This window comes from Octodon degus, unplaced genomic scaffold (assembly GCF_000260255.1).
Source record: "Octodon degus isolate 3935 unplaced genomic scaffold, OctDeg1.0 scaffold00031, whole genome shotgun sequence".
NCBI classification, from domain to species: Eukaryota; Metazoa; Chordata; class Mammalia; order Rodentia; family Octodontidae; genus Octodon; species Octodon degus.
The window spans coordinates 9262688-9282951 of NW_004524607.1; the positions used below are offsets into that span (position 1 = coordinate 9262688).

Below are 20264 nucleotides of genomic sequence, written 5' to 3' on the forward strand. Positions count from 1 at the left end.
CAGGCTGATTGGGGTTGGCATTTTCATCTCTACTTTTCAAGGTGGATTATTTTCTGGGTCTTATTTTCAGAGAAACAGGGTTTTAGGATTTAGCTCTCAGAAGGCCATGTCACGTCTGTACACCATTGCTCCAGGGGCCTCTCCAGCAAAAAATGACAGAATCCCTAAGATGAAAGGATAGTTCAGAGGACCCTGCTCTGAGAGTGACATGAACCCTGCAGCCCTCCACTGTGAGTTGAGCAAAACAGAATTCTGTGAAGCATGCACACACACACATATACACACACATTAATCTTATGAAAAAGAAGATGTCTATTTTCTTCTTTCAGCCAGTAATACAAGGTAACCAAAGAACACTCCAGCACTGGTGTTTAATCACTCTACTCCAGTCAAGCTAATTCTACATGAGCAAGACTTTAAGCTTGCTTCCAAGCTGCCTTGCTCCTCCACTTAATTTCAAATGTCTCTCACAGAATTCACTAAACATGTAAGAAGCCATGTGAAGGACTGCCCAGTGGCATGAGTGCTTGCCTGGCAAGCTCAAGGTCCAGAGTTTGATCCCCAATACAAAAAAAAAGATTTTTAAGATAAGGAAACTTAAGTCCAAGGAAGGGAAGCATTTTCCCATGGTCAGTGGGCAGTGATTTGTGCAGGAATTTGCATCTCTGAGTCCTGCAACACAACAGCTTCTTGGCACTCTTCACAATAGCATCCCTTAAATGGAGCACCCAGTAGATAAAGACAATGGTAGTCTACAAACAGAATGAATTTTTTTATAGCTATAAAGAATGAGTTCATGTCACAAGCAGGAAAAATATATAGATCTTTATTCTATAATGTTAAGTGAAATAAGTCAAACAAAGAAGAATAAATTAAAGGGAAGATTATAGGAACAGGACATCAGACTTTTTAGAGATAAGAGAGAAGCTCAGGGGATGACAAAAGAAGAATGGTGATTGGAAATGATTAAAATATGATATGCATGTGTATGTATTCCCCAAAAGAAATGTGAATAATATGAATGACAAACATGTAACAATGCAAAAAGAAGTACCTATGAAGAGTAGGGTGATCCTTGACAGTTTTATTAAGATAAAACATACACACCACACAATTCAATGGCTTTCAATATATTCACAAAGTTGCATGTTCACTGAAGCAATTAACCTGAGAACATTGTTGTTACAGCACAAAGAAACTCTGTGTCCCTCATCTGTCACTCCCAAAGCACAGCCTTCCTCATGGCCTGAAAACCACCAGTCTCCTTTCCATCTCCATGGACTTGCCTATTATAGATATTTCAAACAAATTAAAGCATATGATATTTGGTCTTTTGTGATTGGCTTGTTTGACTTAATATAATATTACCTTTCCCTTAGAATAGTGTTTCAATTTGCTTCCAATGTTATTTCATAGTGTAGCATGTGTCAGAACTTTATTCTTTTTATGGCTGATTAATATTCCATTTCATGGACAAAAACATTTCCTAGGTCTATTAGTTTAAGGTCACTGGGATGGCTGGTATAAAAAAATGCTGCTATGCACATTTTAGCATGAGTTTTTGTGTGACCAATAGCTAGAGAGGCCATATCATTTTAAATTCTACCAGCATTAAATGAGGGTTCCAAAACTTCTACTTTCTCCACACTTATCATTCATCATAGCATACAACAGTAGGTACAAAATTACAGCTCCTCTTTGTTGGGATTTGCATTTCCTTGGTAGGTAATGATATATTCAGTATCTTTTCATCTTTTGTGTGACAATGTAAATCTTTTTTTGAGAAAGATACTTAATGTAGATACTTCACACAATTTTAATTGGCCTGTGTTGTTTTAGTGTTGTGCTAAAAGCCCATCCACAAGCTTCTATTGTATTTATAGCTGAATATTTATTCTTTCTTAACTATACTTTAATTGCTCATTAAGAAAAACTAGGTGTTAAAGGAGTTCAGGAAATATCACCATAACATATGTCATTTAGTATGTTAATTATTGGTAGGTAAATTGAGAGAGAGAGAGAGATTCTGAATTTGCCTTTGCTATCTAAGTATAAGTCTTCCAAAGAAACTCAACAGTTATTAACCCCCCAAAAATTAATTTTTATCAAGAAATTAGAGTTATTAGAATAGGATATTCTCAAAACCCAAGACAGATCTTGCTATAAACATCTTTGATTCTTCTGAGGGTTCATCCACCTTTCCCTAAAAACATTTAACCTGAGAATATAGGATCATCAAAACATATGGTGAATAGTTAAAATAAAAATTGTAATAAAATATACATTGCCATATATACCCTTGAAAATACAGAGTTGCTTTGAACACACTTATCCCATTATTCTGGGCAATGTGTCTTTTACTGTATTAAGTTTTTGTTTAATTTAAACAAAGTAGGAAGCTTTGGTTGCACACCTAGATATAAACGATAAGTGTGTGTATCTGTCTTATCTTGTGTTCCTCATCATTGTAATTGTCTATTACTCACATCAGTGCTGTCAGATGGAGACGGCAGTGCAGAAACACCTGTAACACCTGGTCTTCTTTTATCTTTGTAATATTAATGACTATATATAGCCATTCTAGAAAGAGGACTGAGTCCAAGGATATCTGTCATCATCCCAATTGATGGGAAGAATGAATCCTTTAAACTCTGTTTATCTATATTTATAAGATATTTTGGTCTCCAATTCTTTTCTCTGAGGAATGTATTTGGTTTTTTTTAACAAAGTAATGGTAGCCTCAAAGAATAGTCCTTCCTCCTTGCCACTTTCATTTCTTTTGTCTGTTTGTTTGTTGATGTATTTAGTACAGGGCTTACAGGATATCACCACACAGACTGGACTTGTAGTGGTCCTCCTGTTTTCAGCCTCCCAAGCACTGGAATCATAGGTGAGCAGCACCAGGCCCAGTCTCAATCCCTATCTCAGCGTGCCCTGGGGGCAGGGCCAGAATAGCACACTAGGGATTGAACCCTGGTCCCTGCACTTGCATTAGCAGATGCTTTAGTCTGCTGAGCTATCTGGCTGGCCTGCAACTTCCATTCCTTAGAAGCATTTGATCAAAATTGGTTTTAATTCTTTTTGGTAAAATTTATCACTGAAGGCATCTTGTCCTGGACTTCTCTTTGCAATCTTAATTTTATTCCTAATTCAATCTTTCTACTTACTGCAGACCTATTAAAACTATTTACTTATTCTTGAATCAGTTTTGACCTTTTCTTTCTTTCTAAGAATTCTTTCATTTTATCTAAGTTATCTAACATATTACCACTGAGATAGTCACACTATTATTCCCTTATAATTGTTTACTTCACTGAGGTCAGTAGTAATATGGGGACAGTTTTAATGGCCTACCTCAAGAGCACAGCAGATTTGGAGTGTTCTGCTTTATTGTTTACAAAATCATATAATTACATCTATTTGAATATAAAATAATATTTAGCGTTACTTACCATTAAGCAAAACTGAAGTAGCAGGGAAAGTTCACCACCTTTTTCTGCTGGTTCCTGCATCAGCTTTCAAGCAAGACCTGGGTCACCTGCTTGTGATGCCACAGGACAAGATAAACTCTCCTCGGTCAGGGTTCCATCTCTTCCCAGCACTCCAGAGTAGTCTCAGCCAGTGGAGAAGCAGAACTGGAGTTAGCAGGTGACACTGCTTCAGCATACATGGAAAAGTGAAATTCACATAAGCATAGACAGAAATGATACATTAACTGTAAAATTACCAAACCCTTAAAAGTAAACACTGAACTGAGAAAAAAGGAACCTTTCTCCACTGTTGGTGTGAGCACAGGCTGGTGCACCCATTACGGAAACGAGTATGGAGATCCCTCATAAAGCTATGATTGGAGCTTCCTTTCAAGTCAACTATTTCCCTACTAAATATTTTTCCCAAAGAGCTGAGATCATCATGCCACAGTGATATATGTACCCATTTTTATAGCAGTGCAACTTGTCATAGCTAAATACTGGAAACAACACAAAGGCCCATCAACTGAGCAATGGATAAAACAGATGTGGCATTTTTACACAATGGAGTATTACTCAGCTATAAAAAAAAGACAAAATCGAACCTTTTGTAGATAAATGGATGCACCTAGAGACTATATCAGTAAGTGAAATAAATCAGACCTGCATGTGCAAACATCATATTGTCTCACTACTGTGAAAACCTGAATGAGTAAATAAAATTAGAAAGGTATAATAGAAACTGTGAAAGGAAAAGAATTTGTTCAATGGAAAGGAAAAACTGGGATGAGCGAAAATGACATGAAGGGGAAAAGATATATTTAGTTATATATGCAGGATAATTTGGATAATTGTACTGCCAATTTCCGATATTTTTTTCTGATGATCTTTTGAAAGGAGAAGTTAATGCTTAATTTTTTTCTTTTTATTCCTTTTTTATTTTCTTATAACTTTTTTGTTGTTGTTTTGTTTTGTTTTTTCTTTAAACTAATTTTGCACATTTATATTTGGTTACCTAAGCAACTAATTTGAAGATCACATCATGAAATACAGCAACCATTGTTGAATTTCTATTACTCTGTTTAGCGAAATTTTATACCATATTTTTTTTTGTATTCTCTAAAAAATAAAAAAGGGCTGGCCAGATAGTTCAGCAGACTAAAGTGCCTGCTTAGGCAGAGCACAGTGGCCAGGGTTCAATTTCTGGCATGCCTTGCCAGCCCTGCCCCCAGGGCATGCTATTTAGCTATGACAAGTTGCACTGCTATAAAAATGGGTACATATATCACTGTGGCATGATGATCTCAGCTCTTTGGGAAAAATATTTAGTAGGGAAATAGTTGACTTGAAAGGAAGCTCCAATCACAGCATTTGAGACTGAGTCTGGTGGCACACACCTATAATCCCAGTGCTTGGGAGGCTGCAAACAAGAGAACCACTACAAGTCTGATCTGTGTAGTGAGACCCTGTAGGCCCTGAACTAAAATACATTAAAATAAATAAACACTGAAATTAATCATTTAACTACTTAACCTTAGCTCCTTATTAACTCACATTTAAAATCCTGCTTAACTGATGTCTAAGTTCATCATAATAAAACCATACTCTCTTTTTCACTCTTTGTGTTTCTTAGGAGAGCTCTTCTTGAAAACCACATGCTATTTACTGGTTCACACGTTTGGATCGGACATCATAAAGCTGTGAGTACCCTGGGAACTTACTTGGCTGCTGAGGTGCAGGAGGCACGGACATTGTTCTCAGTCCGATGTGCTCGCTGCACAGAGGTGTGGGCTGCTGTGCCAGTTCCCGTCAGCAGTGGGAGACAGAAACCTGATGCATTCCTTTGTCTTCAGCGTGAAGGCTCCCCTTGAAGTGCAGTGTGACAATCCAGCTCAATTTCTCTCCAGGAGCCTTTTCAGGGAAATTCCACACACAGTACCAAGAGTGAATGCCCGGTTCCACTGGCCCATGAGGCCGTCGCAATGGGGCCTTTGTCCTGAGCCCCCCATCTGTGCCGTTTCTGGCCCCCCATCCCCTGAGCTCCAAGCTTCTGACTCCAGGGACTTTTCTCCCCTGTTGGCTGGGATCCTGGCCTCTCCAAATCCCCATGACCCCACCACCATCCACCAGTGATTCATACATGAACTTCTTTTATTTGTAATTTAGTGATTTAGCTACTTTTGATAAGGGAGTAAATACCCAGATTCATCACTCACAGCAAAGTCCAGGACTTGGGATCACCCAGCCTCACCCTGTGTTCCCTCTCTAGCATTCTTACTTTTCCCCAACCACGTTAGCATTGTCTTAGATCCCTGTTCACCTTTCTCTTGAAATCCTTCTCTACAGTTTTAGTATCTATAAGAATATAAATTACAAGTGGGGCATGGTGGCACTTGCTTTTTATCTCAAGACAGGAAGATTGTAAATTCAAAACCAACCTGGGAAACTGATACTCTGTCTCAAAAGTTTGAAAGTTTGGGCTTGTAGCACAGTGTTCCCTAGGTCCTACCTCCCACGAATGCTAGAACATATTTTATATATATTCCTTAAACTCTATATTGTTATTTTTAGCTGCTTCCTTGGCTTATGCAGGACCTAGCACATCTGATGTATCTTTTAGGTCTCATCTCTTAAAATTATGTGTCTGAGATCTGTCCTTGGGTCCTTGTCACATCTGTACCTCATTCTTCCAACCTGTAGCTAGTGCTCATGATGTCTCTGCAGGAGTCTCCCCACTCCTTCACCCACCAATGTGGAGTTATTTTCTGTGCTTCTTTTTTCTCTTCATCATGCCAGAGGTTCAGAATACAGTTTCACCCTTCACAACAGAGTAGCCTAGAGATGCAGAATTTTTAAGATAAAAGTAACTTAAAATACTACAGAGTAAAAACATAATTAGCATTTTTCGTGCTGTGTACCTGCTCCTGCCAATACTGACTTCACTCCATTGGGCAAATGGTTCACGGTGGGCTGAGTGTTTGGGAGCTAATACATCACTGGCTGCTACAGCCTTCTAACCAGACTCGGGTCTGCAGGCTCACTCTGTGTTCTGCGGTTCTATAGCCCACATGATGCCACTCTGGAACACAAGCCTCACTGCGGCACTTCCTTCTGTAACATTCTTCAAAATCTGCATGCCCCTGTAGGATTCCTACCCCATACACAAGACTTTTGATAAACTTGTCCTAAGAGCTTTTCCAGGCTGATCCCTTCATACTCCATAGGCTACCACGCTCCACTTGTAGTTCTCCCCACACCCCAGGAGGACTTTGCTTCCAACCCTTTTCAGGAGATGTTCCTTATGTTTGGCATGTATGAAACCTCTACTCCTAGACATGTCCCTCTTCAACCCTCAGTTCCAGGTCTGCACAAGCCCAGGCCACTTCTCTTTTACTCTCAGCACATTGCTTTAGTGGTTGTTCTCTACCAGCTCTTTTGGCCATCTGAAGGGACAAATGGCACAGCAGGTGAACTGTTCAGGAGACAAGAGAGCTTAAATGATTAAAAAAAAAAAAAAATGAGCCCAGGATGTCACCAAAAAGGGACCTACTCCTGAAGAGTAACATTTTCCCTTCTGAGATGAGTAATTCCTATTAGCACCAAGTAGGCCATTTTGAGGGAAGACAGATGGAATAAGTGATCTTCCTTCATAGTTCTGTCTTGTTTCGTTGTGCATTGCATGCCTGCACCCACATTAGTTGTATTCTCCTCATATAATGTAAGTGATCAGATACAGCTCTGGGTTGATGCGGACCCTGAAAATAACGCCATCATTTAGTTTTGCCTGAATACCAATCTTACTACATTAAAGGCACTTCCTAATCTATAGGATATCCCTTCTAGTATCTCACACCAATCAGTTCTCAATAATGCATGGACTAATGATGCAACAAATATTTTTCCTGTGCACAGGCAGAGACATAGACTGATTTAGAAGTCATAGGGACATAGACTGCTTGGAACACCTAAGAACTCAGGCATCCACAAGAGTCTGGGTCAGGCCGGGTCTCAGTCTGTCTGAACTGCTGTAACAAAATATTTCAGACTGAGTGATTGACAGGGAACAGGAAGTTATCACTCATAGTGCCAGAGGCTGGAAGGTAAAAGAACATGCTGGAAAAAGATTCAGCACCCAGAGGCTCACTTTTAGCCTCCTTGGTGACCCCTTCCTCTTGAACTCTCATGTAACTAAAGAGGCAGATAAATTCCCTTGGGGCCCCTTTTATACAAGGACACTAATTCCCTTCAAAATCTGCCCTGATCATTTCTAAAGGTTCCACCTCTTAAAGCCATTGCATTGGCGATCGTGTTTTAATGTGAGCTTCAGGGGAACACAAAAGCTCAGGCCATAGCACACCAGGAGGGGCTAACTACGGAGCAGGCCAGTTCTAGCCTGTGTCCATATGCTAGACCCCTCTGGCTGGTCTTGATTTCCTTTGATCTCAGTGTTGTCAAAGAAAACCTGACTGTGGTCCCTGTGAGTCTCACCTTGCTCCCTGGTACCTGTTGGTGAGTTTCACCTTGCTCTCTGGTATCTTGTACCTCTAAGGTACAAGCCAAGTCATTGTCAGAGATGAGGAAAGACCTCAAATTCTAAGATTTTAAAAGAAAAATGAAAACAGAAATTATAACAATTTTGGTTCAACTTAAATATAAGTCATGGCTTTTCTGGGTATAAAAAACACAAAACAGTGCTCTGTTATTCATAAGAACTTATTAAAATCACAGTACACTATAGTGTGATCCAGAAAGTAAAATATTAACTTGTAAAAAGATCTTTCAACTGTGCTAGTTTAGCTCAGTGACTACAACTGATACATAAAGCCTCCTTTGAGAGTAATGTCTGAGGTCTAAATTTCAATCTTTTCCAGAAAAATAATGTTCCATCTCTTCTCCTTACCATATGGGCTTTGTTACTCATCCCGTTTGGAAACCCTTCTTCTTTTCTTTAGATTTATCATGATAGAGCTCATCATTGTTGTTGCCATCAGTCTACCACAGTCCTCATTAAGCCTACCACTTTCCTCTGCCACGCATGTGGATGCCTCTCCCCCTGTGCGCCTTGCCCTGTACAGCTGAACAGAGGCACAATGTGTGAGATCATTTCCATGGATATGGAGTTTAGACATTACCACTTTATCCCAATGATGAGTAAAAGTTGGACAAACTGAGAAACAACAACGCTTCTACAGATCCTTCAGAGATGTCAGTAAGGTCACTGGGCAAGCCACCGTCTCTAGAATTTACAAGAGATCGGTGGATAGAATGTCACAACTCCCCAGGACAGAAACTGCCATAGACACCAGAGCTTGAGTAGAGGAACCTGATCTGAACTGTACTTAGCACCTGCTGTAAGCCAGACATGATCAATAATAAGAGTTAAAAGCTCTGGGCTAACTGCCACAGGAATGTGCCCTTACTTGGTTGAATTTTTACTTTCACGAGCTTGATGGGTTCTCACAAAGATTCCTGAGGAGAAAAAAGATCCCAATTGCTTCTGTAGGGAAGAGTCATTTTCAAATACACCAGCCTGTGCTGTTATTCTTCACAAGTCTGCCATCAGGAAAAAATGTGGTAACCAGAGCCTAATCTTATGTGGGTTTTTAAAAAAATCCTTTATTTATTTATTTGTTTATTTGGTACAGGGTTTTGCTACACAGAGAAGACTTGTAGTGATCCTCCTGTCTCAGCCTCCCCAGCACTGGGATTACAGGCGAACACCACCACAGCCTGTTTCAGGGCCAGCACAGCATGCAGTACCTAGGATCAAACCCAGGTCCTTGTGCTTGTCAGACAGGCACTTGGCCTGCTGAGCTATCTCCCCAGCCCTCTTTTGTGGGTTTTATCAGAGGCTATCTGACCTAGGAAAGAAAAAAAAATACCCAATTCCTGACAGTGTTCACTAAGTTGGCCCATGTAAAAGGGGCGGAAAAAATCTGAAAAGCAGTTATGAAGTTCACAGACCAGAGGGACAGCCTCGATGAAAGACTGAGGCCCAAGCACACTGTTCCCTGTCCCTGCGCTACACTGCACATCACTAAAGTCCTACCTACAGCAGTTCTTCTTATTTAGTACACTGTATCTGGCTACCAAGGAAAATTACAAGGCACAGTAAAAGGAAAAGACATAGTTTGAAGAGACAGAACAAACATCAGAACTGAGCAGAGCAGGGATGTTGTAACCATCATAAAAGGAACTAAATCAATTATGACTAATACACTAAGAGTTCTAAAGGTTCAGATGCACAGCATGAGCACGCCGGAGAATGCAAGGTGGGAGACGGAAATCCAAGCGAGGAGTAATTTTAAAATGCTGGAGAGCAAATGAAGAAAAATAAAAACAAGGAGTGCTTTTGATGAGAAAAGAATTCGGTACTTTTGATAGCAAAAAGAACTAGAGATGGTTAAGGAAGGCATAGCTGAGCTTGACGACATAGCAATAAAAATTTCCAAATATAAAAGAAAAAATAACAGAATGAAAAAAGAGGTTCAATATCCAAGTTCTCCTGGATAACAACAAAATAAGCAATAAGAGAGTATAAGAAGAAGAGAAAAGAACAAAATACCTAAAACAGGGGCTGAGAATTCCCTAAATCCAAATCAAACTGATCTAAGAATAAGGAGCACGAATGTCAAAGCAAAAGAAAAGGCAGAAGAGTACACCTGGGCACATCCTTTTCCAAACACATAAAATCAAAGATAAAGAAAAACAATCCCAAAAAATTATCTATAACAGAACAAAAATACAAACTACTATACCTCTAATTTCTCCTCAGAAACCATGCAAGCAAGAAGAAAAAGTGGAGATGTTAAGAGGAAAAAACTCCATCAGCCTAGAATTATGCATTCTGAAAACTTATTGTCAAAAGTGAAGGGCAAGTAAAAAAACAAACACAAAAGGAGTGAGAGAGAATTTGCTGCCAACAGACTTTCTTGGTAGGAAATGTTAAAGGAAATTTTACATGTAGAGGGAAGAATAAAACTATAAATCAGAAATTTGGATCCACATAGAAAAGGAGAGTGCCAAAAAAAATAATGGATGATAAATGAGATATTTTTTCCACTTCCTCAGTGATCTAACAGAAGTTTGTCAAAAATAATAATAGCAGGCATATATTCAGTTACGTATCAAGTGTGTGAAATAAGTATCAGCAATGATATGATTATAAGGAGGAATTAAGATTTTATAGTTATGCTACCAGTCAAGTAGAATAGTATTGTTTTTAGTAGGTTTGGTTAGTTATAAACATGTATTACAAATGCTGGAGCAACCACTAAAAAAGAAAAAATAATACAATTAATATATTGCGAAGAAAAATGAAAAATAACATGCAGTGTGTTCAAAATCACAAAAGGACAGAAAAAGAGCAGAAGACAAAAACAAAGAACAAAAGCAAAAACTAGGGAAATGTAACAGATATGGTGGCTATTAACTCACCTGTATCAGTAATCGTGTTTAAGGCCATGATTAATGCTTTTAATGGTCTAAAAGCACCAAATAGGACCAGGGAGGTAGTACAGAGGCCCAGCACCTGCCTGGTGAGTGCGAGGTCCTGCGTTCAATTCCCAGTACCAAAAAATAAATAAATAAATAATGAAAGCACCAATTTAAAAGATAAAGATTATCACAATGGATCATAAAACAAGGCCCAATTACATATTATGTACAAGAAACTCATTTTCAATATAAAAATATATACAGATTGAAAGTTAACAAATGGAAAAAGATATATCATGTTAATGCTAATCAAAAGAAAGCAAGAATAGCTATATTAATGTTAGATGAAACAAATTTCAAAGTAAAGAAAAACGTAAAATGACTACCTCTGCTAACAAGAGAAAAGCACACATTTTTCTCAAGTACAGATGGAATATTTGTTAAGACAGAACACATTCTAAGTCATGAAACATACATTAAAAAATTTTAATATCATGTCTGCATCTTGTACTATAAATAACCACTACAAAGACAACAATATACAATGTATTAATTATTGAAACTGTCTTACTAATCGGTTGTGAAACTGTCTCATTGCTATTTGTTTCTCAATAAAATTAATTAAAAAGAAATTTTAAAAAATAGAAATCACAATGCTTGCTCTCAGGCCTCAATAATATTAACCTAGAAATCAATAAAATAAAGAAAACTAGAACCCTAAATACATGAAATTAAAAAACAAATTCAAAAATAACATATTCATCAAAGAAGAAATCTCAATAGACTTTTGTAAAATGTGTTTAGTGCAGGGTCTACAGGGTGTCACTACACAGATTGGACTCATAATGATCCTCCTGTTTTCAGCCTCACAAGAGCTGGGATTACAGGCATGCACCACCACACCCAGTCTCACTGGCTGTCTCAGTGTGCCCCAGGGGCAGGGCCAGCATGGCATGTAGGGGATCCAGCCCCAGTCCCTGCGTCTGCCTGAGTAGGTGCTTTGATTCACTGAGCTATCTGGTCAGCCCTCAATAGACATTTTAAAGTAAATAAAACTTAAATTCAACTTATTCTCTGTGAAAACCTGAGAGAATGTTTTCTTTCCATATGAGTCTCCTTAGGCACACTCTACATCATCAATCACTTTCCTCTGTGACCCCATAAACTCCTTGATCAGAAAATTTGGGATACAACTGAGTTACATGATGTTACAGTACAGGTTCTCCTGTCCTGAGTCTTCACTGACCTTGAAAGGCTAGGGCCAAAATGTTGGCTGTCCTTGCAGCCCTTCTTTTTCTCTAATTTTTGGTCTGCAAACGTAAGTTGTTAACCCTCCAGAAGAGAAACTTAATGATACTATTGCCCTATAACATAGGCCTTTGAGCTTAACCTCACTATCTGTCTGAATATCAAACATCTTAGACATAAGATGGAGCAGGTATTTTCCATCAAGTATTTATATGTTAAACTTAAAATCCCTACAGAATGTGAAGAAAAAAATAAAATAAATAGTTTAAAAAATAGGAATAAACAATTACATTTTTTTACACAGAAATTTAGAAATCTAACCATATACAGCATTGTAGCAGGACAGTCCTATGACATTTTTTTCTTGTCTCTTGTTTTCAGTTATTACCTTTTTCTCTTCTTTAAAAAAACAAACAAACAAACATTTACTTGAGACAGAGTATAACAGTAATTGATACAACATTAGAAGCAGGACACTTTTAGAAGACCAGAATGACAGACATTCCAAGAACGGCCCTAGAATTGCACATTGCTATCCTCAGTGCACTTGCTTAGTTCACAGATGTCAGCGTATATGGCACATGGCTGACACTAACAAAAGATCTACAAACTGTGGTACAGGGTTTCAGGGTAAATCCTGAGGGGATTTGACTGACCTTGTCAGATACGAATGTTACAGTTTTGTTATATACACCTTGCTTTATCTTGGTCTTAACCATCTGGCAGAAAAGTATAAAAACAAGGTATAAAAAGCAAAGCCATATTAATACACTGAGCTGTAAAAGGCTCAAGTCAACAACTTCTGACATTGCCAGTCTTACACAAGACCCACTACTATTATGGACTACTGGACTATCTCGGATTACTTTGTTGAATTCACGCACCTACAATATTTGAATGGCAATGGAATGCCCATTTCTGAAAAAAGTAAACAAAAAAGGGATATAAATGAAGGACCATTTTGTAGTGAAAAAAAAATATATATATATAATCATATATATTATATATACACAAAATAGTTAGGATAGATATACAGCTACTTTCTCTTAGTTCAATTAGAAGAAAGATTTGTACTAATAGTGTTTAGACAAGCTATCATGTCTGCATCTTGTCCTCTGAATAACTACTATGAAGACAACAATATGCAATGTATTAATTATTGTAACTGTCATACTAACCTGTTTTAAAACTGTCTCATTGCTATTTCTTTCTCAATAAAATTAATATTAAAAAAAGAATTCAATTTATTAAAATTTATGAGATGAAGTACAAGCAGATCTTGCAAATTTATAGCATTGAATATAAACAGAAAAAAGAAAGTTCTAAAGACAAGTAAATTAAATTCAAAGTAAGCAGAAGATAAATAATAAAAATTATAGCAAAAAATTAAATTTAAAATAATAAAATAATAGAGATAACAGTGAAGCCTAAGTCTAATTTTTTTTAGATTTTTTTTTCTCTAGCTCAGGATGCCTTAAGGGCAGGCCTGGGAAGGCATGTGGATCCAGGGATCGAACCAGAGTACCCTGAGCCTGAGTGCCTTTGCTTAAGCAGGCACTGAAACAACTGAACTAATGGGCAGGCCTCAATTTTTTCTTAAATCAATCAAATTTATGTCTTTAACCAAGTTAAGAAAAACAAGAGGAAACTGGGAGTGATGATGCATACTTGTAATCCCAGAACTCTGGGAAGCTGAAGTAGGAGACAAGCAAATTTGATACCAGCCTGGAAAACTTAGCAACTTAGTGTGACCCTGAAAATGATTTTAAAGGGGTAGAAATGCAGCTTAGTGACTTGTTCTGGAATCCTCTATTATGTAAGAGAGAGAAACAAAGAGAAGGGAAAGAACAAAAACTACTGCTTTAACATCTCACAGATGTTCAAATCATAAGTAAGAAATACTATGAATATCTCTTATCCCCGAATTTCATATCCTACATAAGATTGTTCAATTTCTTGACACACAAACCACCAAGACTTACACAAGAAGAAACAGAAAATTACAAAAGGCCTATGTCTATTATGGAAATGGGATCAGTGTTATAACTGTGCAACAGAAAGCACCAGGTCCAGGTGAATTCCAGCAAACATTCAAAGAAAAAAAATTATATCAATTCTCTATAATCCCTTCAAAAGACAGAGGTTAATGGAACATTTCATAACTCACTTTATGAAGCCAGCATCACCCTAATACTACAACCAGAAAAAGGAGTTGCGAGACAAGTACACATAAGCCAGGTATAGTGGTGCACCCTGTAACCCCAGGACTCTGGGAGCCTGAATCCAGAGAACTACAGCTTAGGTAATTTAAAAACTTAGCAAGTCCCTGTTTCAAAATTTAAAAAATTTTAAAAGGACTCGCTCAGTGTGAAGGTCCTAGATTCAATCTCATGATAAGAGGAACAAAGATAAAATAAAAGAGAAGAACAGATGAATGTTTTTCATTATCTTGAACACAGAGAAAAAAAAATATCCAGCAAACCCTTAGGAAATGGAATCCAATAAAAGATTGTATACCACAATCAAGTGGGATTGATGCCAAAAATGAAGGGCCGAACCAATAAATATAATCGAGCATACCAAGAGTTCAAGAAGAAAAATCACATAATCATATTCACAGATGCAAAAAAATATTTGACAAAAACCCAACATCCATCTATGATAGAACTCTAAGTAAACTAGAAATCAAGGGGAACATATTATACTTGATAAAGACATTTACAAAATACCTACATTATTTTGGTAAATAGTGGACATTATACTTACTGCTAAGAACTAGAGGCTTTTCCACTAAGATCAAGACCCAGACAAGAATGACCTTCTCACTACTTTTTAATATCATTCTGAATGTCACAGCCAATTTAGTAGGTCAAGAAATAAAAATAAAAGGCTTGGAAAGGAAGAAACAGAGGTATATTTGGTTATCAATAGACCAAAGTTTATGTAGAAAAATTTTAAATGCAACAAAATTTCCTGGAACTAATAAGCAATTATAACAAAGTTGCAGGGTGCAAAGTTAAGATACAAAAATCAATTACTTACTTCTATAACTACAGTGAGAAAGTGAAATTTGAAGGTGAACACACAATGCTACTTATATTTGCATTCCCAGAAATGAAATACTTAGGTAGAGAAATATGTCCAAGGGCTATATGAGTAAAACTGTCAAAAGAAATCAAAGAACCAATGTCCATGGAGTGTGCAGAGGGCCAAAGCAATATGATAGAGGAGAGGCAGCCCTTTCCACAAATGGTGCTAAAACAGATCAATAACTACACTAAAAGAAGAAAAAAGAAATAGAATCTAGCAGCTGACTTCACAAAAATGACTTAAGTAGAATATAGACCTAAGGTAAACCTATAAAATTCCCTGAAGATAATGTATGAGAAGACTTAGATGACCTTGGGTTGCAGGATAACTTTTTAGATAGGACACCAGAGATGTTATTCATTAAGGAAGGAATTCATAAACTAGAGGGCTTTGCAATTAAAATTGTTATTCTACAAAAGGCATCATCAAGAAAACAAAAGAACAAGTCACAGACATGAAAACACTATTTGCAAAGGACATATCTGATTAAGTACTGTTAAAAAAAATATATAGAGGGATAGGGAGATAGCTGGCAGTCTAAGTGCCTTCCTGGCAAGCACAAGAACCCAAGTTTAATCCCCAGAATTGCATGCTGTGCTGGTCCCAGAACCCTGGGTATGTTGCGCCAGCCACCAAAACTAGGCATGGTAGTACACGCTTGTAATCCCAGAGCTGGGGAGGCTGAGATAGGAGGATCACTACCAGTCTGAGATGCATAGTGAGACCCTGCACCAAATAAATAAATAAATAAATAAATAAATAAATAAATAAATAAAATATACAAGGAATTCCTACTACAGTTTAGATCTTGAATGTCCATAAAAGGCCCATGTGTTAAAAGCCTGGTCCTCATCCTGTGGCATCACTGGTAGATGGTAGAGTTTTTAGGAGGTGTGACCTAAAAAGGAAGGAAGGGAGGTGGATGAGTGGATGAGGGCATGGCTCTTGAAGGGAATGCTGGGATCACAAACTCTTCCTGTCTCTCTCTTTGGTTCCTTGTTACAACAAGGTAAACAGGCCTCCTCTGCCAAGTGTTACTGCACAGGCCCAAAGCAGCAGAACCAAGCCATGAAGGATCAACAACTCTGAAATCATGAGGCAAAATAAACCTTTCTTCTCTTTAAGTTGATTATCTCAGGTGTTTTGTTACCATGACATAAAACTGACATACATCTTAAAACTCAACAATACAATTTTTAAAGATTATTCAGAGACCTTAACACATATTTCACCAAAAAGGGAAACAGATAAATCATGCATATACAGACACTCAATGTTGGATGCTATTATAGGATTGCAAATTAAAACAGTTGTTACTCATGACAGAATGACTAAATTCACAAAAACTAAAACAATGATTACTTCTTTCAGGCCTATAGCTTTTCCATATGATCCTGCAATTACACTCCTAACTATCTACCCATTTGAGTTGCAAACTTTTATATCTGCACAAATACTTGCAGGGCACTACACAGTTGTTTATAACATTATTTATAATCATCAAAAACTGGAAGCAAACTCCAACATGCATCTCAATGTCTGTAGCACCATCTTTTTCCTTCCTGGGCAACGAGATCCAGTAGCCAGAAATCCAACATGTTGATTCTCAAGATGCACGCCCGAGAGAGCTTTGACTCTCATGGGAACCCCACTGTGGAAGTTGACCTCTACACCTCCAAAGGGCTCTTCAGAGCTGCTGTGCCCAGTGGGGCCTCCACTGGCATCTATGAGGCCCTACACCTGTGTGACAATGACAAGATCCACTACCTGGGCAAGGGTGTGTCAAAGGCTGTGGAGCTCATCAAAAAACTCCTGCACCTGCCCTGGTTAACAAGAAACTGAATGTCGTGGAGCAGGAGAAGATTGACAAGCTGATGATCGAGGTGGATGGGACTGAAAATAAATCCAAGTTTGGGGCGAATGCCAATGATCCTGGGAGTGTGTGCAAGGCCGGCGCTGTGGAGAAGGGGGTACCCCTGTACCACCACATCGCCAACCTGGCAGGCAACTCCGAGGTCATCTTGCCTGTCCCTGCCTTCAGCGTGATCATCGGTGGCTTGCACGCTGGCAACAAGCTGGCCATGCAGGAGTTCATGATCTTACCTGTGGGCGCAGCCAGCTTCAAGGAGGCCATGCACATTGGGGCTGAGGTCTACCACAACCTGAAGAACATCATCAAGGAGAAGTATGGCAAGGACACCACCAACATAGGCAATGAGGGTGGCTTCGCACCCAACATCCTGGAGAATAAGGTAGCCCTGGAGTTGCTGAAGACTGCCACTGGGAAGGCTGGCTACTCGGACAAGGTGGTCATCAGCATGGATATGGCCGCGTCTGAGTTCTTCAGGTCTGGGAAGTACGACTTGGACTTCAAGTCTCCTGACGACCCCAGTAGGTACATCTCACCCAATCAGCTGGGCAACCTCTACAAGTCCTTCCTCAAGGACTACGCAGTGGTGTCCATTGAGGACCCCTTCGACCAGGACAACTGGGGCACCTGGCAGAAGTTCACAGCCAGTGCCAGCATCCAGGTGGTGGGCAACAACTTCACAGTGACCAACCCCAAGTGCATCACCAAGGCTGTGAATGAGAAGGCCTGCAACTGCCTGCTGCTCGAAGTCAACCAGATCGGCTCAGTGGCCAAGTCCGTGCAGGCATGCAAGCTGGCGCAGTCCAACTGCTGGGGTGTCATGGTGTCCAACCAGTCTGGGGAGACAGAAGACACCTTCATTGCTGACCTGGTGGTGGGACTTAGCACTGGGCAGATCAAGACTGGCACACCCTGCCGATCCAAGCACCTAGCCAAGTACAATCAGATTCTCAGAATCAAGGAAGAGCTGGGTAGCAAGGCCAAGTTCGCCGGCCAGAACTTCAGAAACCTCCCGAGCAAATAGGGCATGGCAGGCCAGCACCCAGGCCTCAGGCCCAGGTAGTTAGGTCTCCTCCTGCCACCGCTTCTATAGATGCCATCAGGGCCATCCAGAGCCACTGACCTCAGCTGTGATCATGTTTGTCACCTTGTGTCCCACTGTATCTAGAGTCATGTGTGTGCCCCCGGCCAGGTTCCCAGTGGTTCTGTTGTGATCAGTAGGATTTTTAAACCTGTGTGTATTGGTTAGTATTCTCAGAATCAGTAGGAAAAAATTATATAAATATAGATATAGATATAGACATAAATTATTATGGGTAGTCCTACAGAATCAGGAAAGTCCACAGTGGCCATCTGTGCCCTGGAGAGCTGGCAGATCCAGCAGCTGATCAGCCCAAGAGGCTGGAAGCTTCAGGACGAGAGGGACCAAGGATGCAGAACCAGTCTCAGACTCAAGGGCTGTAAGCCCGCTGGAGAAACCTCGTTATGGGTCTGGGTTTAAAGGCTGAAGAAGCTGGAGTCTAATAACTACAGGTGACAGGAAAAAAAAAAAAAAAGATGCAGCAGCTCAAAAAGAATGGAGCTCTTCCAAACATACATGAACTTCCTATTTCTCTTATTTTTATTCCATCTAGACTACAAGCTTACTGGATGGTGCCACCAGAACCGAGGTGGGTTTTCCATCCTCAGTTTGCTAGCCTACCTGCCAGTCACCTGTGAAGCACCACAGGTACCTGAGAAATATGTTTCCTGATCTCCTAGATGTACTTCCCTAATCTCTAAATCCAGTCAAGGAAGCATATCTCAATTAATGGTCACACTGGGGTGCAACCACACAATGGAATATCCTCAGCAATAAACACCATCAAGCTTCCAAGTTGTGAAAAGATAAAGTGGAAGATTAAATGCATATTACTAAGTCAAAGATACTGAAATTAAAATTTTGCAAACTGTATCATTTCAATGGTGCAATATTCTGGAAAAGGCAAAATTGTTGGGAGCTGCTGAAGCTGGAAGTTAATCATGAGTACAGGATAAAACTGGCCTAAGAACCCAGGGCTCTCCTCAAGCCATGTAAACAAGCTGTTGCAGCTCATTAACTAATTGCTAGGAAGAGAGACTGAGGCTGACGCCAACCTCTTGAGGGCATACATAAATGCTCTACAGTTCTTGGGCAGGCTCTCCTCCTCCCTCAGCAGAGATAAGACCTCCACCCAGCCCTAGCTCTCAAGTCTTATCTATCTTTTCCTCACTCTCATCACCATTTTCTCCCAGGACCACTGAGAGCCCAATGAGTCACAACAGCAATTCATAGAGACAGTAGAGAGATCAGTCTTTGCCCGGGGTTAGGAGGAAAGGAAAGATAAACAGGCATGATGTAGAAACTCTTTAAGACAGTGAAAACGCTCTACTTGAGAATATAAAGGTGAATGTATACCATTACACATTTGTCCAATCCCAAAGAATATATAATACCAAGAGTGAACTTTAATGTAAACTATGGACTTCAGATGATAATGATGCTATCTAGATGTAGGGTCTCAGTTCTGACACATGTCCTGGTGGGGGACGTTGGTAATGAGGGAGGCTATGATTCCATCAGAGTCAAGGAAAATCTCTACAGTTTCCTCTAGTTTGTTTTGTTTTGCTTTGTTTTGTTTTGTTTTTGCTGTGAACAAATAATCTTTCAAAATCTTTTAAGAAGTCACCGTTTTTGTCATATTTGATTCTCTGAGAAAAAACAAAAAACAGTGTTAGGTGTGGGGTTTGGGACAGCAAAACCTAACAGACAAATAACACAAAAGACAGAATTTCTTTGAGGGGGTTAGGGGGACCCACTGAAATGAAGCGCTAAACTTCCTCAAACTCTCAGATTTATTGAGGAACAACAAAGGCTTAGGCTTCTGGTGAGTGCAGATGCTTGCTAAGTTAGCAAGGCAGGTTGCAAGGCATGGCGACAGCTTGGCCAAATAATTAGATTTTATCTGCTTGAGCATCCTTGTTCTCCCCATCAGGCCCATCTCTGATCAAGTTACTAAGTATCTCGTCTTCAAGATATTTCAGCTCCTGGGAGTTAGCAGTCTTCTGCCTCCCGAGTCATCCTAAGCAGACATTGACCCACTGGGTGTTGCAAAGAGGTCCACAGCTAG

At 39.3% G+C, this 20264-nt stretch overlaps 1 protein-coding gene and 1 pseudogene across 6 annotated transcripts in view; both read left to right on the forward strand.

Moving 5' to 3' along the window:
* Nucleotides 1-20264, forward strand: part of Aoah (acyloxyacyl hydrolase) — a 237719-nt gene that overhangs the window by 50386 nt on the left and 167069 nt on the right. For all 6 annotated transcript variants that reach the window (XM_023713541.1, XM_023713543.1, XM_023713542.1 and 3 more), the window contains one exon: nt 5104-5170. In XM_023713541.1, the coding sequence (XP_023569309.1) occupies nt 5104-5170 (67 nt within the window). The remainder of the gene's footprint in view (nt 1-5103; nt 5171-20264) is intronic.
* LOC105741976 lies at nt 16839-18139 on the forward strand (annotated as a pseudogene).